This window comes from Toxorhynchites rutilus, chromosome 3, assembly GCF_029784135.1.
Source record: "Toxorhynchites rutilus septentrionalis strain SRP chromosome 3, ASM2978413v1, whole genome shotgun sequence".
NCBI lineage: Eukaryota > Metazoa > Arthropoda > Insecta > Diptera > Culicidae > Toxorhynchites > Toxorhynchites rutilus.
In genome coordinates, this window is record NC_073746.1 from 254614939 (window position 1) to 254639336 (window position 24398).

A 24398-nucleotide genomic window follows, 5' to 3' on the forward strand; every position below is an offset into this window, starting at 1 on the left:
GTGATGATTAGGCATCAATTCATAAAATCCAGAAAGTCATCAATAAGGGCTTCAGATTCTGGACTGGTCAGCTTGTTTACCAGATCAAAACCCTGTCAAGAACTTATGAGGAGTGATCGAACGAATGGTAGATGCAGCTTACAAGCCGTATGAGCATTCAAATCACTTGTCTTAAACGAATAGTATCCTCTGTGTAGAACGAGATACACACTACAACATGACGCAGCGTAATTAATTTGGAATTGACGTTAATTTTGTGAAGGAGTGAGAATTTTTCCATCTGGCTCTATAGTTATGAAATATTGGAAATTTTTTCAATGTTTCGCGCCTGGACACAACAATATAGTTGAAATGGCCAGTCTCATGAATGAAGATAGTTACTATATCCTACGCTATATACTTCAATTCAACCGACTTCTGACATATCACTGGAAACTCGTACAAATGGAGTGGTTCTGTAGTTATGAAACGCAGTGTATATGAATTCCGATAATGTTGAGCGAAACTTTTCCCATTTTCCATGTTATATCGTTGTGTTCACTTTTTTAATTTTGCTCCTCTGGTATGCATAAACATCTTCAAATGGTTTTCCTAATGAGCGAAGCTTTTCTGAAGGTTGTCTTTAGTTGTGCCCTTACCAGATTTGTGTCGCGGCAGTACATTTTTTTGTGTGTTTTAAGTACATTCAAAATGGTGTTATTTCACCTGCAGCTTTTAGTAACAAAGGATTAATCCGAAGATAAAGGCATCGCTGGAAATTGTCCTTTGACATGAATGATACGACTTTACTCTCGTGATGCAGTGGGTGATCATGATGGATAGTGCGACCCCATTCTTGTAACCGCACACCTTGACACGTGTGAACTCGAATACGATTATGATTGTCTGGGCAGCGATGGGGGAGATATGAAGGCAAAACATAGTTGTTCGAAGGCTGAGGAGAGACTCGAACAGCCTACAGATATTATGTTTCATTACTTTCATTACTACTAACGTACCTTGTCAGTAGTTACCTTCCCTACAACTGCTACTAACTTCCAAGACGATATAAACAACTATCCAAGAATACAACAACAATTTTATCCAGTCATTCGATTGAGATAGTTTTTGAATCAATACGAAAACTGGTCAATTTCATTCCATAAGGCTACTTGCATTATTAAAGCCTGAACCATCACTGAAAGCACCGTCCAGCTTCTTCCTAACACAACTTTCTAATGTTCATCACCATAAATGATGCGATGATGGATCTGTGGAGTGGAAAAGCTCCACTAGCGTCGGCCAGCAAATAGGAGAAAATAGACAACGTTTTGACTCACTAAAACAGTTTTTTTTTTCTTTTTCGTGCATAAACCACTGGATAGTTTCAAAAACTGAGAATAAATGTTTTTGACCTGTATGGAAAATGAGTTCAATAAAACAACATCGCGTTCATCAAAATAAGCTATATAGATATAATCTACCTGTTACTTGCATTACACGGCATGCTGTTGTTTGGAAAAATTCGGGGTGGTCCAGTACCGACCTCAAAAAAGGTCGTCCTAAATCGACCCCCAGTGTTTGCATCGTGATTATATAACATGTTCACTCTGGCGTTTGCAATCAATGACTCGCACAAGCCTGGCTCATCGGGCACCGCTCTCCAGCTGCACTGTTTTTGCAACCCTTTGCCCTGAGCCACCGACCGAAATATATACATCAGCTCGTCATCCGCTCATCAAGAGCCTCCGATCACCACCGTTCGCCGAAATAAACAACAACAGACTCACTGCTGTCATCGTTTTGAATTTCCATCTCGCTGTTTGCGTAACATTCGGTCATCTGTCCGTCGTTAGCGGAACTACATCTGTGTTGCTGGTTTTTGCGAAATGACGACTGTTTGCGAAAAATGAGCAAATCAAATCACAGGCGAAGCGATGACTTGTGGTGGTTTTTGTTCGTCAACAGTCTGCATGCGATGCACCGGTATTGCCGTTGATAATTACGCTTCGGTTAGGGCCAATCTGCATATGGTATGGGTGTGTACGACCTGCAAAAACCTGCTATCTAAAGCACGTTTTGCTAACTCACTGCTTCTCCTTCTTCATTGATGGCATTAACGTTCCCAGTGGAACTGACCTTTGGAGGTCAAGGAATTCCAAAATTTTTCAAGAGTCGGAAAAACGCACAGTCGATTCCGTCGGTAATGTTCTTTGATCAAAGGAACAGTGATGATATCGACGGCTCAGTCAAACTCGTGGCTTCTTTTTTCAAATCCGTCTATAACGCTGATTCCCCGCCAGACTCCCAGGAATTGCTGAATTCATTGCCGGCGTACGATAGAAACTTTCCGTGTGCAGCTTTCACGGTAGCAGACATTGTCAGTGCATTGAACTCTGTCGACCCAGCCAAAGGCCCCGGACCAGATAGATTACCTCCTGTATTCATTTGACGATGCGGTTATTTGCTAGGACCACCTGTTTGCCACCCTGTTCAACTTGTCGCTGTCGGAAGCGGTTTTTCCGAGTGCCTGGAAGATTTCAGCAGGAACACATATCCACAAATCCGGAAATATTCATGACATTGAAAATTACCGGTCTATTTCGATTCTCTGCTGCTTGGAAAAGCTACTCGAGCTACTTATCCACGAAAAAATGTACTCTGCTGCTAAACCCATGATATCACAGTATCTGCTAATATTTAGGGGTAATAATGGACTGCGAACTAACATTCAATGAACACATCACTGCAACCACTGCAACGGCTTTCGAAATTCTCGTTTTCATAAGCCGCAATTCCGTGATGTATACGCATTGAAGGCATTATATTGTTATCTCGTCCGTAGTGTACTTGAATATGGCGTTCAAGTCTGGGCCCCTTATCACGAAGTTCATATCGCTCGGATCGAAAGAGTTGAACGGAGCTACGTTCGATTTGCCTTGAGGAGATTACCGTTGAATGATCCCGTTAGATTACCTCCATACGAACATCGGTGTGGACTAATAAAACTAGAAGAGAATCCCTGCGGAGAATGTTTGCGTTCGACCAACCGAAAATTATAATTCGAGTGTCCAGATCTCTATGCTATGCAGCATATGACTATTTTTGTTCCAGCAAGACGTTCTCGCCAGCGTTTGTAATTTGCGACCGCTAGACATACTATGTTCGTACTATGTTCGGACAAACCATCCTCTTCAAATGTGCTTCAATCTATTGAATGATTCAGATATTTTTATATTGATATGTGTAGGGAAAGGTTTAAAAATAGAATTAGACAAATATTATAAAAATGGAGTTTTCAATTTGTTCAGCATTATAGCTAAATACGTAGAATAATAAAAAAAATGATAACATGCCAATCTAACTATGGAATATTCTCCAAATGAAGATTCTTGGCGCAAATTTTCTCAATTTTAATACAAAATCCATAATTTTGTGTGATTTATTCATTGAAACGCAAAACTAAAAGTTTTGTAGTGAGTCAAAATGTTGTCACGTCACACCGGAATGCATCGTATACTTTTCGTAACGTGACAAAAACTTCTTGAGGCAGTACATACTTCTTTATTTGTGGACTGATCTTAACCATATTTTGTGGGTTGTTGACCATCATTGTTTGCTAAGAGAACCCCAAGTATAAAAATGTTTGAACTAAAATTCATCTGATAAACTAAAAAAATATGGGAGGTTGTATTCGAGACACGACCGCATTGTTGACGTAAAATAACGTTGAAATAACCATTCTGCCAGTTTGGTCGCCCTGAAATGTTTTTTTTTATTGTAGAATTATTTGACGATAATTGTTTCATGATTCTTTCTTGTGCTCGCAGAACAATACATGCTCGAGACAAGCACAGTTGTAATCCTTCGTGGAGAAAAGTTTTGTTACTGACAAGCGAAACCAAATCACATACAAAATTTCAGAAAGATATTTACTTTCTTGGTGCCTAAATAAACGAAATAAACTCTATCTGTTCGCGAACTCAAGTAAATTAGTGACTTATTATACCTTATTTAATAACTTGGTATTCCCCAAATATTTTTTTGGGGCACAACCTTAACACCTGCTTCACCATAGCGTCAGTTCAATGCATTGATGCAGTGTCAAAGGCCAACGAAGCCTTTATGATGACAGAAAACAAACATGTTAACTGCTTGGAAAAAGGCTGAATATTTGCCTCAGCAGAGATTCATTACTAATAGCCTAGCATAAATAATTTCCTCCCGCTATCTCCCCTCCTTGTTTATATTTATCATTACAAATGGGATTTCAGCGTGGCGAAGACGTACGGGTTCTGAAGCACGCACGCACGCAAGCACGCACACTTATCTCTGTTTTGCGCTCTTCTCAACAGAAGACCTTTCTGTTAATATTGCCAGTCTAGATTAGCTTAGCTGTCATCCTTTGTGGAGAGAGTTTTCCTACCGTCATGCGAAACCAAATCACTGAAAAAAAATCCAGAATATTATTTATTTTCTATTATTTTCTTGGTCAATTTCATTTTTTATTTTTGCGTCAATTTTATTTTTTATTTTTGTGACGCAACAACGCATCAAAATACCTATTTTTTAAATGCTTGTTTCCCAAATTACAAAATGAAACCTAGGCCTGTCCATATAGTCAGATGAAATAATAATAATAATAATAAAAAAAAGGTTAGTTAAGCCTGGTGCACGTGTCTCGTAGTTCCCATTGCGACCTTCAGCCTCTGCCCAGGAACTCCGATCCCTACCTTCACGAGGTACTAGCTGAGATGCGAGCAACCCTTGGAAAGATGCAAACAACCCTTGGGTCGTATGCAAACAGGGAAGGGGGACTAGTGTAGCGTCTGTTCTCCATGTTAGGAGCGGCCCACAACAGCGTCTGTATTCCAGGTTAGGAACGGCTGAGATATCGTCCTTCAGGCAGGTTGAGGACTCTAAGAAGCAATCTGTACCAAACCCGTGTTTTCCCGGGAAAAGGAAAACTACCAATAATGCAATTGAGAAATCGGAGAATTATAGTAATGCGATCGCCTGAGGAGGGCCCCCGGACTGGAGCTGGTCCTGGAACGGGCGTACATGCGAGCGGCCAGCGGCTAGAGGAATTGGTGCACGAGCGGACCCTTAGTCATCGGGCTCAGCCCGTAAACCGAACGCTAAACAGAACCCGCAGCACAAGAAATCACAATGGCAATGCTGCACCTGCAAATGATGCTGCGATTGGACGACGTCAGTCGCTCACATTGACAGGCCGCCAACGGCAACGAATCATGTGGACGAGAGAGATGAATGAATTCGTGATTCGTTGCTATTATGTCTGCACAAGATTGGAGACGGACATGTCCGGCAGACCAAGAATGCTGGAAATGTTCAACGAGCAGTTCCCACGATTTGCCGGCCAACTAGATCGGAATAAGCTCTACACACGGAGACGAGCGATGTTGTCACACAACATGCTGTCCCCGGCTGAAATAGAGGCCATCAAGTTGGAAGTGCAACGAGAACTGCGTAGAGAGAGTGGAAGATCGAGTGATATGTCGAGAAGGAGCTCTGCTAGGCTGAGTGCATCGTTCGCTAGTGAAAGGCGCGAATCTATTGCACCACCACCGGATCCAGTGGATGAGCCTAGAGGACAAGAGCCGGCAGAGGATCAACAACGAGGTCAACTAAAGAACGAATTGGCTTTCCACATGGATGCAGGAGTGACCCAGTTTTACGGAACGGACCCCTTAACCCGACACAAGATTCCGAAGTTGCAGTATTCCCACCGACTAACGAGTGCCGTCCAAGTACTCGACCAGGAAGTTCTACCTGTGTACCTGGAAGTGGTAGAGAATCTAGAGGAGCTGCAATTTATCGTTTATTGTGGAACTGTAGCTGTTGTACGGACGTTAGGAATGCGCACCTTTCACCAAGACGATAGACAGAACCGCGTACTCTCCAAAAAACCGAAACCTGCTTGGATGAGACGCCTGGAAGGTCGTATCCAAACGCTCCGAGTAAAAATCGGTCGACTAACGCAGTACAAGAGGGGAAGTCGATCGCGAAAGCTGATTCGTGGAGTTGCTGAAATTGTGAAGCCGGCAGAGCTCTCTGATCTTAATGAAAACCGCATCATTGAGATCCTCGACACCCATGTACAACGGTTGAGTGCTCTATCAAAAAGGTTAAGACGTTATACGGAATGTACGAAAAGGCATGCGGATAATCGTATGTTCAGTATGAACGAAAGGGAGTTCTACAGCCGCATCAAAAAGAAACGCAATAATTACGATGGTGGTCTTCCTGAGATTGACGAAGTTACCCAGTTTTGGTCAGGCTTATGGGAGAACCCTATTCAACACCGAAGTAACAGGATGTGGTTGGCAGAAGAAGAGGAATATGGAAACGGACTTGAAGCAATGCCTGCCGTTATGGTAACCGCCCATGATATCAACGAAGCCATTCGATATTCCAGGAATTGGGCTGCGCCAGGACCAGATTTCGTGCACAATTTCTGGTACAAAAAGTTTTCTTCAACTCATGGGCGAATGGCAGAGTGCTTCAATAAGGTATTAGAAAATCCCCAAACAACACCGGAGTTCGTGACCAGGGGAATTACTAATCTGATGCCAAAGGATCAAGACACAGCGAATGCGGCGAAGTACAGGCCATTAACATGTCTAACGAGCCTGTACAAGCTACTTACGTCGGTGATTAATAAAAAGATACAAAACCATTGCGATGTTAACGAAATATTAACAGAAGAACAGAAAGGCTGTAAACAGAACACGCGGGGCTGCAAAGATCAAGTCGTTATCGATGCAGTCATCGTCGGACAAGCAAGCCGAAACAGAAGGAACCTGAGTATGGCGTACATTGACTATAAAAAAGCATACGACTCAGTACCGTACCTGATAAAGGTACTAAAAATGTACAAGATACATGATGGCGTCATCAGGTTTATGGAACACGCAATGGTAAACTGGAGCACCTCGCTTAGGATCACCGACGGAACAACTATGTTGAGATCCAGAACTCTCAATATTCGCAGGGGAATATTCCAAGGTGACACATTCAGTCCTTTGTGGTTTTGCCTTGCGATGAACCCCTTGAGCAGAGCACTCAACCGAAGCAGCCATGGCTACCATATCAACAGAACAACGACAATAAACCATACCTTCTATATGGACGACTTGAAACTGTTTGCGGAATCAACAAAAGCGTTACATAGTCTTCTACAGTGTGTTAGCGACTTTAGTTCCGATGTGCGGATGGAACTCGGAATCGAAAAGTGTAAGGCAGTACAGCTCCACCGTGCACGATTGGTGGAGACTGAAGGATTCCGCATTAACGAGAGTGAAGTGATTCAAGATTTGGTGGAAGGCGAATCCTATAAGTACTTGGGATTTATGCAACTGAAAGGGAATTATCACACAAAAATCAAGAAGGAACTCCAGAAACAATTCTTGATCAGAATCAACCAGATTTTGAAAACAAACCTCTGCGGCGGCAAAAAAATCAAAGCCGTCAATACGTTTGCCGTTCCTTTACTCACGTACAGTTTCGGGGTGCTGAAGTGGACGAAAACCGATTTAGAAACAATAGAAAGAGCAATGAGAGTGACGTTCACAAAGCACCGTATGCACCATCCAAAGTCGTCCATAGAAAGATTCACCTTGCCACGTGTTGAAGGAGGAAGAGGTGTCACTGACATTAGAGCGCTTTGCAGTTCCCAGATCCAGCAGTTGCGGAGTTACTTCGTGGAAAGTCAGACCCGTCACGATATCTATCGCGCTGTCTGTGAAACGGACCGTGGATTCAGTGCCCTGCATCTGGCGCAGGAGCAGTATGAACTTAGCTGCAATTTGCAGACCATAGAAGAAAAAATAACATCATGGAAGCAAAAGGAACTTCATGGGACGCACCCCCATCGTTTAGAGCAAGCGCATATCGACAAAGTATTATCGAACACGTGGCTGGTGCGAGGTGAACTCTTTTCTGAAACAGAAGGGTTTATGGTAGCCATCCAGGACCGGATAATAGCGACTAAAAACTACCGGAAGTACATCTTGCACGAAAACGTTGTTGACTGTTGCAGAAAGTGCAATAAAGTAGGAGAGACGATTGAACACGTCATAACCGGCTGTGGAGCGCTAGCCGAATAAGCTTATCTCAATCGTCACAACTCGGTTGCCAAGATTGTTCATCAACAGCTAGCATCAAAACGCAACTTGATAAATCAATTGGTACCCTACTACAAGTATATTCCGGATCCGGTTTTGGAAAATAGCTGCTACAAGTTGTACTGGGATCGCGAGATTATTACGGATGTCCGAATACCAGCTAATCGCCCTGATATTGTGGTCTACGATAAAAATAAGAAAGAAGTGCTGATAATAGACATTGCAATACCGTTAGACCACAATCTACAATCTACGTTTGCTGCCAAGATAACCAAGTATCACGATTTGGCAGAAGAACTAAAACAAATGTGGCATTTGAAAGGCATCCGTATTATACCAGTAGTGATCTCTGCTACTGGTTTAGTTCCACACTCTCTCACGCAGTCATTGGAGAAGCTGCAAGTAACAGAGCAGCTTGCGATTATGCAGAAAGCGGTGATTCTTGGAACGTGTAACATAGTGCGACGGTTCCTGAATCACCATAATTAGAACACGATGATTGTGCAGACACTATTATAGAGAGAAAAAAAGAAAAAAAAAGATACCACAGAGACTAATCCCCCTTTGGCATTTAAGAAGCAAATGCAAACTTATGCAAAATATCAGCTCAATCGGACTTGAGAGAGAGTGGCGCAAGGCGATAAAAGTTTGAGTTTTTTCAAAATCGTAAAATCACCCAATAGTTAGGGAAATCGGGGTTCTCTCTTCCAAAACATTTTCGAATAATCTCTTAACGAAATCATTTAGCGCATGTAAGTTTTTGTTTTAATTTGGATATGACAATGACATGTTTGCGATCAAAAATAATCATTATTTGAGAGAAAAACCAGGCTACGGATGAAAGCTTTCACCATTGAGAAAAAATGGCACTTTTCATTTAATAGTCAGTTTTTTTAGTCAACATTTTAATAGTCAACATTTATAAAATTAGTATGCCTTTTTCCCGGGTTCAATAAGAATGGTAGGGCTTAGATTTTAAAAATATATATTGACATGTTAATTCCGGCAAGGTTTTCTGATTATGTTTTCCTTATCGGTAGTAAGTCTATTTTAATGCAACACATATATGTACTAATGTTTTCATCTTATGTTTACTTGTGTCGAAGAAATGGACTATCGAATAAGCAGAAAATGATAACTGTTCGCGACTGACAGCGCGAAGAAGGAGAAGGTATCCCTATTTCCATATTCCAATGCACAATTGTCCAGGAGATGCATTTAAGTGGAAATTAGCATTTGGAGCTTGACAGTTATTCTCTAGACAAAAACTGTCTTAGACAAAGTTGTCACTCATGATAGAGCGCTCGTTTTTATGTTGTCAGAAATAGGGTGATCAAAATTGTCGATGAAATAAAAAATCTAACTTTCTTATCCTTATAGATAGAGGTAAACATAGTTCGACAATGTTGTAGCTCCAATTATTTTAGACATCTTTGTAGAACATAGTTTTTCTCTATCTCTTGAAATAACCTATATAGCGCCTTTTTTCTAAGTAACGTTAGGGTCACCATGGAAAAAAACAGTTTTTTGCTCTAACTTTTATATTTCAAATTTTACATGCAAACTGTTTTCGAAAGACTTTTAAAGCATACTAATACAAACATTTTTCGATGCAGAACTTGTCAATATCTCAACTTTACTCAAAGTTATTGATATTTCTTCCCAAAAACACGCTGTTTTCATTTGATTGTCATTCTTTCTGGGGCAAACAAAAAAAAATGTTTGTTGACGGAATTCGAAAGAACAGATTTCACTCTATATAATGTGTGATTTTCAAAACTATGTTATTTTTTGTGTTTGAGTTAATTAAAATTGAAATCATGAGCTTTTGGATGAAAACCCATCAATAACTTTGAGCAGGATTAAGATATTGACATGTTCTGCATCTGCAGATTTTTTATTTCATCGACAATTTTGGTCACCCTATTTCTGAAAACATAAAAACGAGCGCTCTATCATGAGTGACAACTTTGTCTAAAGGCGCGTCCACATTAGGCCGAATGATTCCGATCGGCCTGTACCAGGTGGCATATTCGGTTCGTTATGTAATGTGGACGCCCCATCGGGTGCACGAAGCCGAAGTCTCATCGGATGCACGAAGCCGTCACGTACACACGAAGCACAATGTCGTTAACGCTAATTTACTTCGTTTTGTTTTGGTTCGACTTCCTCGAACCGGATCCACTTGTTTCGGGTTGGGTTCGGTTTTATTCGAGTCGGTTTTCGGCACGTCGGCAAGCTCGGGCGGTACGTCCACATTTAGTCGGCTTTACCGGGCGGCCAAGGCTGATTGGCGTAATGTGGACGCGTCTTAAGACAGTTTTTGTCTAGATAACTGTCGAGCTCTAAATGCTAATTTCCACTTAAATGCATCTCCTGGACCATTGTGCAATGTCCATCCCAATCCTTCTTTCCATCCTACCCCTTCCTTCCGAAATGCAGTGTGTGGTGCATAACACAAATAAAATCAGCAGCAAAACCCGATGTACAGCATATACGAATACCAACGAAGTGCATACAAACAGATTCCTCCAATATTATAATCATTCCGAATCCAATTTTCACCCGAGCAACATTATTTAAATTGTTTCCACAAGTGTTTTTGTGATTCCAATTCCAACGTTTGAATGTTAAACATCGAATAAATCATCCGTGTTTTTAGAAGTATTCCAGTGTTCTTAATTTCCTATGAGTTTAATTTTCCCCAAAATTCCAAATCCTGAGCTATCATCATCCAGGCCTCCTTCAGCCGAAGGATTCGCCACTTCCTCAATGGTGTGATCCACCAATTATGATTAGTTAAAAAAAATCGATTTGTGTAATCCGATAAATTGAACAAGAAATATAGCTCCCGTGTTATGATTTACTTTCAGTTTTAGAATGTATCAAACAATTTGACAAGATAAACAACAGTTTTCGTATCGCTCCAATGCCCGGTTTTATCAGTAAACAGTCATTGTACACTGTAAACAAAAACCGTTTTCAAGGATGTCTCCCGAAACGCAGCTGAAGTTCCATTAATCTTCTTCGTTCCCGCTTTGATGTCGCCTCCCTCCTGTATTGAACTAATCTTCGAGTGGCATACCGGGCGGTTGGTTCGTTAATGTTCGTTCATGCGGCTCGTTGACAAACACGTAATAGTCACAGTTCGTCACCGAACCCAGAACATAGCAACCAGCCAGGGCGTCGTCGTTCACTTACCTACAACGTTAAGCCGGAAGGCTTGCGAAATTTTCGGTTCGGTTGACACTTGACACTCGTACGTGCCGGAATCTCGGGGCTGGGGTGAGGTAATCCTCAGCGTCCACTCGTCACTGCCTTCGGTGTGCAGCGATTGGAATCGTTGATCGTTGGTGTAGGTGAGAATGCCAACGGTCAGGATGTGCAGGTCACGCTTCCGAATCCAGGACACCTTTTGTGGGGTGGGAGAGGGCGAGCGAAAACCGGCAAGTGAATAGATAGGCAGTTGTTTACTGTTCAAGAAGGTGGCAATGATTATATCGCTTACCGCTCGGTCTCCAAGATTTCGCACCCTGCAGTGAAGTAGCGCCGACTGACCGACCGTTGCGGTCACCTCCCGTTTGGTGCTATTGTCGAAGTAAGGCTGGGCGTAGGGCTGTTCCCAGTATGACTGAACTTCGCCGCTGATGATGTTAAGTACTGCAAATGAAAAGAGATAGGGTAGCCTAATGTAATGTAATGTACTCACGTCGGAAGGAAGATCACGACAACAAAGAATGATGAGAGCAGATGAGAATGTGAGAAGAATCTATTTATCCACGCAACGATAAGGAGAGGAAATTAGGATGGGTGGAGCTAACAAGCCGGTAACAAACAGAAGTGTGGCGGCTCAAATAATGCAATTCAATTTGAAATTTTACGCGAATGTAATCCCATAATCGTCTTGAGGGCGGGGCGTGATTCGAGTGTGTAGACTTTCAATTCAGGACTTTGGGAGGCTCAGTGTGGAAGAAAGCAAACAGGTGACACAATAACGCGGTGTGTGCTTGAAAATGTTGTTGAGAAGACTGTTGATCGGGATCTCTTTTGTGTGAAGTGTGCCCATTCAATCGATTCAGGCAATCAACTCGAATTGTGTTCTCGATTCATAAGTTTGTTTGAACCTTCCATCAATAAATCTTTTAAATATTAGAGGAAAGTGGTCCTGAACCGATCCCCTAAATTGTAAAGACCATGAAGTATCTAAAATATTTGTTTTTGGTGACTTCAACATTGAATTCTGTAGTAAGACTCTTTTCTTATGACTTCTATCAGTTGGTGTGCATCATAAATCTAATAAAGGAGAATAGGTTCTGGAACATTGAAACACATCATGCGTTAGATTCTGGTGAAACGCGGTATAAGTGAGAAGAGCAGTAAATTTCCCCATTTCTCGTTACATATTTGATTATTCTTTCATTCAAAAAACGACGTCTTATTCGGAACAGACTCTATATTTTCATAGCTAAAAAAGTAACAATTAAGTTCAAGTTCAGTTAGTTATGAGCCCTTATTTTGCTTACCAGGCTTCATTTGTGACAAATTATAAATAAATTTATCAGGGAGTTCATTTCCCAAAGTTTCACTACATGTGAACTATTTTTCAATTGAATCTTCCATGACACACGACATACATAGGCGTCGTGCACAAATTACGTAACGCTAAAAATCCGGATTTTGGACCCCCTCCCCCCCTACGTAACGCAATTTCCTATCTCTAATACACAGAAAGTAACGCAACCTCAATCCGCCCCCCCCCCCCCCCTAAACGCGTTACGTAATTTGTGCACGACGCCATATGATATAAACAATAAATTATAATACAGCTCAAATTATGCTGTATTTGGGCTGATCTCAACCATCATTTGAAGATTGATGATATGCATTGCTACTAATCGAAACCTTAGTATAAAGATGTTGTTTTGTTTTCTACAAAAAATAAATAAAATCTAGTTCGATCAACTGTCTTCCAAACAAACATTTTTTTTATTGACTCAACAGTATGAAGATATTAGGATTTGGGTTGGGCAAATACCGAAATATTTCAAAAACATTAAAAGATGATAACTTGAAACATACTCAACAAAACGATGCAGTTTTCAAATATACTACTCATTTTATCCGCCCCAAGGAGAATTTCAAGTTACCAAAATCGAGCTGTGTCAACATAAAAAATTGACGGCGCCAGTGGTTGTGTGGTTAGCGTAACAGCCTTACAACCCGACCGGCCTAGGCTCAATCCCAGCTGGCGTCGTTGAGATTTTCTGAGGCGAAACATCTCTGGTTACGTCTTTTTTCGGAAAGTAAGTAAAAAAAAACTGTTGTCCCGGATCATAAGCAAAAATAAAAAAATAACACAACAATTGTCCACCTTTATCTCTCAGAAGTCATCTCATAGTTTCCTGGGTGCATATTCGAGTATGTGAGAACTCGGAGTTCATGAATGGTATGGTCCAATTTTCAAAAATATGGCTTCGTTCCAAAATTTAATGGGGCGAAAATCGAACTGGTAGTGTTCGCATTTTCAAAGCATGGTGTTGATATGCATCAATGAGTTCTGAATCGGATCATGAAAAAAAAAGTATTATGTTTAATGAAACGTATTTTACGACTAAAAATGAAAATAACCTCGGCCCATCGTCGCAATACGCGGATTCTACGCTGGAAGAAATCTGGTTGTTTTGAAGCGTAATCGAGAAATCTTTTTATACCATGGATCGGAACAAATGGCCAACTGAGGAAGCAATTGTCTGGGTTAGGGTTAGGTAGAACCTCCAACTTCACTCTATCTAGATAATTCTTGACAGATTCTTGAACTTGTGTTCTGGCGATGTCATGCTGTAATCGTTTAAACCACACATGTTTGCCGATGGAGTATTTTATCAGTAAGTTTTGACAATCAAACCAACACTATCGGATGCACTTTTCTTTAGAAAAAAAAGCAGTAAAACTTCCAGAAAATGCCATTGTTCGATATTTTCAAAGCGATAAAAATATTGGTTCAATCAAATGAGCCGTAACACGATCTAAAGTTGAATTACACGCCTCCCATGTATACAGTCATTCCATGCCAAACCGATATAGTGGTTCTCAGATTTTCGTAAAAAGTGGTAGATTTGTTCTTTATCGCAAAATATTACACCTGTATTTTGATTTTTTTCGTTGGGGTGATCATATTGTGATGTAGAACTACGTCTTTCAGGAAGGGTACCAAATCAGAAAACAGGTCACGTTTTTATGAAATAAAGTTAACGTTAATAACTATTTTCGCTGTGAACGAATTCTCATGATTTGCATACGGAAATTCTCTAAGATTGGTTTGATATGCTATACATCACAATTCGCTAATCTGTAAAAGGTTTAAATTCATGAAAAGTGGAAGAACTTCCTTTTTTCCATACATTTGTTCTGCCGATTTGTGTGCTAACCCTACCTGTATTTCGAAAGCTTATAACTCGAACATTTCTTAACAGATCGGAAAGATGCCTGCATCAATTGATAGGAAATATTTCTACGCGTCTATCATAATTAATAAAATGTTATTTTTCATCAGATGAACAATTGAAAAACTGTAAAATGTAAAGCGTTATCTAAACGCCCTAGCTGCCAAGATTTGATTGGCTTGATTTACGGTTTCCCCAACACAGACTTCAAAATCAATGTACCTGTGGAAATCCGCTCTGCAAATATACATGCAAGTCGGGAGTATTTTTGTTCCCACCGTGCTGTTTTTCTCTAAAACAGACTTCAAAATCAATGTGCCTTGGGGAATCTGCTTTGTCAAAACATGCAAGTCGGAGGTATTTTTTCCCACTGAGCTGTGTTTCTCTAACACGGACTTCAAAATTAATGTGCCTGGGGGAATCCGCTTTGCAAATACATGCAAGTCGGGGGTATTTTTTGGTGTTGAGTACTTGTGTACTCGCTTGTCGTTGTGAAGATCGGAATGTTTCCCTAAAACGTACTTTTAGACTGAGAAGCCTGGGAAAATCGTCATTTCAGATACTAGAGGTGAACAAACCTTCGGCGTTCGAGAACTACGTAAACATGAAATGTGCAATAATTTCAGAGGGGAATGTAAAATAGAATGATCGTTTGACAATTCTTCCGTTCACATATTTTGGTAGCCCTAGGCATCATATCAAACGTAAAAGAACGTTCATCCAATTTATTTGTAACGAAGAACATAATCTATTACAAAAATTTCGATGCATTCTAAAATAATATTCGAAGTGGTAAACAAGTGGACTGCATAATATTATTGCGTAGTTCTACGTCGAAAATATGCGATCGTGTCCTAGATACAACCCCTTACAATTTTTTTTTCAAAAATTCATTACTTTTAAACTACCGCACCGATTCAGATAATCGACATATTAAATTAAAGCCAATTAGCTAGCCTTTTTTGAAAAAATTCTACAGTTGCAGAAAATTAGAATTTTGATTGCATTTGTATTTGATTGTATTTGTTTTTTATAGTCTTCATGGTCTAGGGACCAACGGCGCTATATTTTTGACGTAGAACTACGTCTTTCATCAAGGGTGCCAAATCAGAAAACAGGTCACATTTTTGACGTAGGATTACGTCTTTCGGGAACATATTGGGGTACAAATTGAAAATCGAAAATCGAGTACATCGTGAAAATTGTCCAATTTCAAACGCTTATTGCTCAGTCATTTCATGATGGATTGATAAAATTTTTGTGTCAATCGATTTCGGCACTCCATAACAATTTTGTATATTGAAGAAAATAATATATGTCATGAAACTAACTATCGAACAATTGAAAAATCTCAACCCCTATCCTAACGGAAATACCCAACTCTGATTAGTCTAAATTGACGACACATGTAGCGGGTCCCTAACAGAGACATCAAAACCAAGCTGCCTGGGGGAAATCGGCATTACAAATGCATGAAAGAAGGGGGAGCTTTTGTTCCTACCGAAATGTGTTCCCTAGCAGAGACATCCAAACCAAGCTGCCTGGAGGAAATCGGCATTGAAATTATATGCAAGTCGGGGGCATTTTTGTATTGCAAGTAAGGTGAATGATAAGATTAATTCTAGCAAATAAAATTTAAATTTGGAACTTTAATGTTGGTTGCTCTGTAAAATTTCATATCAATGACCGATCGTGTATTGTGAAAAAATTAGCACAAGTGTAAGTATAAAATTGTATATGGTAGCAGTTGTGTTAAAAATAACTTGATATATGAAACGATTGATTTCAATTTTCATAAATAAAAACCAAGGTGTGTTCCAGCACGAGAACGAGTCGTTTGATTGAAGCTGTCTGTTTTGTTGTTTTCATTTTCATCCAATGAAAGTTCATACGGTGAGAAAAATTGGAAAAGTGAAGAAATATTAGAAAAAGTGATTTCCCATATGTTCTACATATAGTATTAGGTGTTGTTAGTCCAATTAAAATTCGCATTGGGTTGAATAAACACTCAGAAAGTAAAAATTATAAAAAAAATACCTTTTCCATTTCAAATATGTTTTCTTTATATTAAAGTAACATGTTTTTATTGATGAGAAAAATTGATAATTGTGTTCGGTATTGGTAATTATCTTATATTACATTGGTGAATTTTTCCACTTTGGTGTCTTATATCTGATACGCACCATCCAACGACTGTTTACCATCCTTCTGTCATCATCACTCGGTAAACACTGGTGGAGTGAGCAAACAATACCCAACAACCACATAAAACGGCCCTTTTCAGGGCCACCAAATCATTATTAAAGAGTTTAACGATGTTATTCTTCAAACATATCCAAAATCAACAGATAGCCTAACGGAATCCTACGTCAATTATGCGATCGTGTCTCGGACACAACGCTCTTGTGACTTTTATGAAATAGAGTTAACGTTCATAACTTTTTTTTGCATCGAATGGATTTTGGCGATTTATACACCAAACGAATCGGAAATTCCCTAAGATTTGTTTGGTATGCTATACATTACAATTCCATAGTCTGCAAATGGTTTAAATTGATGAAAATTGGGAGCATTCCCATTTCTTCATACATCTGTTCTTTCCATTTGTGTGCTTTCCCGAACAGAGCTGTCAATAACGAGCAACTTATTGACGAGCAACGAAGGGGAAATCGTAAGATGTAAAGTCTCCGTGAACAAAGGAAAAGAAGAAGAACGAAGGGGAATATTTGCAAAGAGTACAAACAGTGGATCTCGCTGAGGCAAACTTTCATTCTTCGTGAGGAAATCGACTGAACAACATCGTTGCTGGACGGCGAGGGATCGAATGCCTTTCTCAAAGCTATGGGGATGGAGGAGTAATATGATGAATAAAGTAAAGTTTTCCAAGGGCCTTTTTGAAGGTTAGAGACGAATGAACTAAAGAAGTTTAAAGTCTCAAGCAGGGAAGGAAGGCAAACATTCAGTTCTGTATTCAAAGCAATGAATATCGTTTGTTCTTCCTTGTTTTGCGTCATCACATGTCTTGGTTTCGGATTGAGTTGTGGACGTGAACAAATTACTCACTCGCTGATGTCTCTGACATTGCAAAAATATGACGCCATTGCATTAATGTTTTGAGCTACACAATTGTGTGGAGAATCATCAAGCTAGGCTATCGTCAGCTCACCAAGAAAATAAATGTTCTGGAATTTTGTCAGTGATTTGGCATGACGGTAGGAAAATTCTCTTCACAAAGGATGACAGCTAAGCTAGTCTAGACTGGCAATATTAACAGAAAGGTCTTCTGTTGAGAAGAGCGCAAAACGGAGATAAGTGTGTGTATATTTAGTTGCTTCAAGCCATCGATATATGTATATTTGTGTGCATACGTGCATGCGTTTGGTGTTGCAAATTATGCAGTCACAATGATACATATAAACATGGAGGGGAGATAGCAGGGAAATATTTACGCTAGGGTATTAGTAATGAATCTCTGCTGAGGAAAATATTCAGAATTTTGCCAAGTAGTTAACATTGTTTGTTTTCTGTCATCAATGCATTGAACTGACGCTATGGTGAAGCAGGCGTTATGGTAGTGCACCAAAAAATTATTTGGGGAATACCAAGTTATTCAATAATTTATATTTATTTATTTATTTATTTATTTAAATCTGATTCATCTGACATCTGTGGTCTTAACGAATAAATATATTATAATATAATGCAATTATTTATACAATCTACGAACTAGTTAATCTTTTTCTTAAAGCGGCTGGATGTCTCGCCGAAATCAAATAGATCCTCCACCAATGTGAAAGTTCGAATCATCGACGACAGCGGTTCGTTGTATCCGAATAAAGTACGATGAAATCTGTTCTGTAGCAAAAATCGCTGTCGGAGAGGTCGTTGAGCAGCACGAAGGTCCGGTAATGAAAGTAGCCGAGGAGAATCAACTTCCCCATTGAACCGCTTGAATTCGAAAACTGCCTGTTGCATTCTGCGTCTTCTCTTAAGAGTGTCCAGATTTAAAAGTCTGCATCGATCCGGGTAAGCAGGAAGATTCAATGGATCGCGCCAAGGTAGATGACGCAAGGCCAACCGGATGAATCTTCGCTGTACACGCTCAATCCTCAAATTTTAGAAAATCACATTTGGAGTCCAAACAACGGCTGCAGTTTCGAGAATTGGTCGTACTAAAGTGCAATATAAGTACTTCAAGCAGTATGGGTCAGTAAAATCCTTCGCAATCTTCGAAATAAATCCGAGCTGTCGGTTTGCCTTAGCAATGATTGAGGTGTAATGAGAGTTGAAGTTCAATTTCTGATCCAGCACTACTCCAAGGTCAGTAACTTTTCCAACTCTTTCAAGCAAAGCACCGTCGATGCAGTAATTAAACTGTAACGGACTTTTGGAACGATGGAACGTCATGACGGAGCACTTCGGTACGCTGATAAACAGTTTGTTTAGATGGCACCAGTCAACAAACACATTCAGCGAATGTTGCAAGTGTTGGCAGTCTTCAGCTGAACGGATCATGCAGAATATTTTCAAATCATCAGCATGAATTAATTTGCAGTTCAACCCTAATTTCGCAGTAATGTCATTAAAAAATAATATGAACAAAAAAGGGCCTAAGTTGCTTCCTTGAGGGACTTCAGAAGAATTGTAGAAGCTCGAGGAAACGCAGCCATGAATTTTAACGCGCAGTTTTCTTTCCGTCAGGTATGATCTCATCCACGACACGAGTTTTGCAGATGATCCGAGACGTGATAGTTTAGCCAAAAGTATGTTGTGGTCGATCCTATCGAAAGCCGCCTTCAGATTGGTATAGATGACATCGACTTGAGCCTTGCCCTCCATAGCAGTAATGTAGGTGTTGGTGAAGTACAACAGATTCGTGGCGACCGACCTGCCGGGCATGAAGCCGTGCTGATCGGTAGAGATGGAACTCTTGGATTGAGTAAGAATAACTTCACTGACGATGATCTCAAATTGCTTGGACGCAGCCGACAAACTTGTTATTCCACGATAGTTCCTGACGTTTCGCTTATCACCGTTTTTGAAGACAGGAAACATGAAAGACTCCTTCCAAATTTCAGGAAATACTCCATCATTGAGTGATCGGGTAAAGATGACAGAAAGTGGCTCGGCTAGATCAGCAGCGCAGCGGCAGAACAATACCGATGGTATGCCGTCAGGACCCGGCGAAAGCGAACTTTTTATTTTTTTTGCAGCGGAGATCACCATGGCAGGAGTGACCACGAACGTCGTCAAACTTATGACGTCCGAAGGAACACCTAAGGAGGCAAATTTAACTTTAGCTTCACTGGCTGGTATATGGTTAAACACGGATGTAAAGACCCCGTTCCTGTTGACTGATTTATCTGAAATTTGGAAGACACCTTTAATTCTACTGTCATTATAAAACTACGTATTCCATGATCTTGAAAAATTCAATTTGGCCGTCGCTAAAAAATGGCTGAATGACTTGACTTGGAGAACACAAAACATGATAAACAACATAAATTCAAAAAGGTCGCCGCCACTAAATGGTCGGCTATGTATTTTTTGCAATCCCTCAATATCGGTATTAAATGAAATGATTTGACTAATAGAATATAGTACATCATGAAAATATTTCGAAGAAAATAAGGTTAACAAATAAATGTTGGATTTTCATTATCAACAGTTAGTTGTTTCATCATATACTCCACGATTTTATTTTAGTCTCATCATTGCCCTAAATTAATGAAGGAACGTATGTGATAACTACTAACTGCTGCTTGTCTAATTATTTTCTAGCTTTTAGTACATTAAACCGTTCAACTTAAAAAGTTTTTTTTAATTATTTTATTTTCTAGTTTTTAGTAAATTATCTATATCATCAGTATACTTCCCTACATTAAAACCATTGAAAAAAAAAATTATTTCTTACCTAACTTTCTGCGGAATATTTTGATGATGTACTGTATTCTATTAGTCAAATAATTTCATTTGATACCAATGTTAAGGGGATTGCAAAAAATACATAGTCGACCATTTTGTGGCGGCGCATTGGATTTCGAAGTAGGTGCCCAAAATTAATTTTCGGTTCGCGTCTTCCATCAAGTATAACTTCTTTGAAACAAAACGACTGTTGCCGAACTTTTCAGCACTGAAAGAGAGAAGATTTCAAAAGAAACTGCTGTCAAAATATTCCAGAGTCGACCACTAGGAGCACTACAGAAAAATAAACAGTAGGTCCAGATATTAAATTACTCGAGCGTTATCTATTGATGTTTGAATCGATTGGGAATTGATTCAATCAAATATACGTTCCGGCATTTGAAATGTTCTCCGATCTAGTATCGGGTCATATGTCTTAACAACATCTATACTTCTCCATGCATAAGCCATTTTGTGCGTCATAAGCGACCAACCATTCAGCATATATGCTGTGCCTAATTTCAGTTTATTTTACAATCGTATATAGAACATAGTCTGTTGGGAATAAGTACACTGTTACATGAAACATTATGAACAAAATATATACAGGAAAACCTTTTTTTTTGTGCGGGGGATAGGGACCGCACAAAAAAATCGCATAAAAAATCGTGCAAAACTTCACCAGTAGCTTTAAAAAATCGTGTTCGGTACAAAATTTGAAAAAAAACTTTTTTTGTCCAACAGATAGGGACCGAATTAAAAAAGTTACAGGAGGGTTGTATCCGCGACACGACCGCATAGTTGACGTAGGATTCCGTTAGGCCATCTGTTGATTTTGGATATGTTTGAAGAATTACATCGTTAAACTCTTTGATAATGATTTGGTGGCCCTAAAAAGGGCTGTTTTGTTTCGTTGATGCGTATTGTTTGTTAACTCCACCAGTGTTTACCGAGTCATGATGACAGAAGGATGGTAAACAGTCGTTGGATGGCGCGTTTCAGATAAAAGATACTGAAGTGGGACGAGATTTGATGAAAACCACCCTCTGTGATCTTGGACGAGATGCCTCCTATGATATGTATGGATGAAAAAAAGAAAAAAAAAAACTCACCAATGTAATGTAAGATTATTACCAATACCGAACACAATTATCAATTTTTCTCATCAGTAAAAACATGTTACTTTAATATAGAGAAAACATATTTGAAATGGAAAAAGTAATTTTCTTTGATAATTTTTACTTTCTGAGTATTTATTCAACCCAATACGAATATTAGTTGGACTAGCAACACCTAATACTATCTGTAGAGCTAATATATAAACTATCCTTGGGTGAAAATTAACACAACAAAACAGACAGTTTAAACCAAACGATCCGTTCTCGAGCGGGAACAAACCTTGGTTTTTATTTATGAAAATTGAAATAAATCGTTTCATACATCAAGTCATTTTTAACACAACTGCTACCATATACAATTTTACAGTTTTTTGTGTGCCAAAATTTTCACAATACACGACCGGTCATTGATATGAAATTTCACGAAGCAATCAACATTAAAGTTCCAAATTTAAATCGTATTTGCTAGAATTAATCGTATCACTCACATTATATTTGCAATGCCGATTTCCCCCAGGCAGCTTGGTTTTGATGACTCTGTTAGGGAACACATTTCGGTAGGAACAAAAGTTCCCCCTACTCTCATGTATTTGTAATGCCGATTTCCTCCAGGAAGCTTAGTTTTGATGTCTCTGTTAGAGAATACATTTCAGTAGGAACAAAAGCTCCCCATACTTTCATGCATTTGCAATGCTGATTTTCCCCAGGCAGCTTGGTTTTGATGTCTCTGTTAGGGACCCGCCGCATGTGTCGTCAATTTCGACCAATCAAAAGTGGGTATTTCAGTTAGGATAGGGGTTGAGATTTTTCAATTGTTCGATAATTAGTTTCATGACATATATAATTTTCTTCGATTTAAAAAAATCTTATGGAGTGCCGAAATCGATTGACGCAAAAATTTCATCAATCCATCATGAAATGACTGAGCAATAAGCGTTTGAAATTGGACAATTTTCACGATGTACTCGATTTTCGATTTTCAATTTGTACCCCAATATGTTCCCGAAAGACGTAATCCTACGTCAAAAGTTACCCCCAAGAAAATAGCTCAAACCTTTTTGTTTCCCTGCTTTTCGATGGGACAGTTTGCCTCTTCGATTGTGCGTGGCTGTTTTGTGCCTTTAGTTCATGTCGAAACTTGTTGCTGTTAGAAATTATGTCATTCGCAACATATAGCATTTGATGGAAGGATTGGAATTTTTTGAAATGTGGATAATTTAGACTCACAGAAATGCATATAAAACATAAAAAAAAATGAACGATAACTTCGTCAAATATGATTCTTTCCATATACCGCACAAAAAAATAGCACGGAAAAAACCGCAGAAGAACAGAAAACCGCACAAAAAAATCCCATAAAAAACCACACGATAAACAGGTTTTCCTGTATTGCCGTTGTCGTCATTATCATCATATTTGCTCTAGAAAAAGGAGGACCTTTTGTGTGATTGAATCAACTACTTCTGTTCTGTGGTAGGACTATACCAAAATACCGTTAGCTATCATTTTGATCGATAACATTATTTCCCCGCAACGAAAATGCTGAGCTGCAAAAGCTGGACATCACAGTATTTCAAATTGGCGATTGGATTGACGCATCAGAAATTATATGGAATCGCATTGCTCCGAATAGATTGTGTAATTGCAATGCAATCAATCCTAAACCCTTCAGGCGGATCGCGGCGCGAAAGCGGTGGCATTTCAATCGTCTGTAAACGAACAGCCAGCCCACCCAGCCCAGTCAGCGGTTTCCTTCCATTTGAGGCAGCATCATGAGAATGCATCAAACCGAATAATTCATTCAGGTGAATTGCGGAATCCGGTATTTGTTTCGATTGACCGCCTGCAGTAGTGAATGGCGTATGTCAGTGGATTTATGGATGCAATTCTCACTCTATGAACCGTAGAGTGTTGGGAAAATTGTGTACATTTCGGATTTACGTCGAATTTGTTACGATAATTTCCTTCGACCTTGTTACAACAGTGATCATATAATAGTTCATCAAATCACTAGTGCGAAATAAAGCAAATTGAATGTTACAATTATAACAGTGGCAAATTTTTCCAGATTCTTTGAAATACAAATCGTGTAAACAAATCGTGAAAAACTAAATTTTATTTATGTGATTCTTAGAAAGTAGGAAGCGAGAGAGAGGTTTAGGAATTGTTTGGAGCAATGTTAGATTTGTGCCATACAATTTCTAAAACTTCCTTTCACTCGATTATTCGGTTTCAATTTTCTTGATGAACCGTCTCAACACGACTAATTGCTACTGAAATATCCGTTATTGGATGAAAATGGATCTTTTGGTTTTTTGTGAAATTTCTGCTATTCTCAGTATGGGCAGCAAACAAATTTACGCTTCAAAGAACATGCTGACACAATTTCCTAGACACTGACGGCTTATAAACTTGCTCATTATCGAGGCAATTGTTGACGAGTAGGCTGATGATTTTTTCTCGAAAATGCTCAATATAAATCTTACAAAATTCACAACGGAATTTGAAGAATTTCTATTTTGTTTAGCTTGACCTGTTTGTATGTTTGTACGTCTGTAGAGTTGTCCCACATTAATAGAAATTCGACCCCTTTCTGCAGATCGATTGATCTGAAATTTGGAACACACCTTTATCTCTGATGTCATTATAAAACGGCGTAGAGAATATCAAAGATGGCGGCCGCTACACAATGGCGGACTACCTATTTTCTCAGAACACCATCAATATGGGTATGAATTGAGCTTGACCAGTAGAACAGAGTTATTCAGATAAGGCAGTGATTGGATTTCGATGATTGGACCCTCAGC

At 39.4% G+C, this 24398-nt stretch overlaps 1 protein-coding gene across 2 annotated transcripts in view; it reads right to left on the bottom strand.

The window, feature by feature from the left end:
* Positions 1–24398, bottom strand: part of LOC129776379 (limbic system-associated membrane protein-like) — a 373734-nt gene that overhangs the window by 175352 nt on the left and 173984 nt on the right. For both annotated transcript variants that reach the window (XM_055781981.1, XM_055781982.1), the window contains 2 exons: positions 11635–11786; positions 11328–11538 (listed from right to left, as the gene is read on the bottom strand). In XM_055781981.1, the coding sequence (XP_055637956.1) occupies positions 11328–11538; positions 11635–11786 (363 nt within the window). The remainder of the gene's footprint in view (positions 1–11327; positions 11539–11634; positions 11787–24398) is intronic.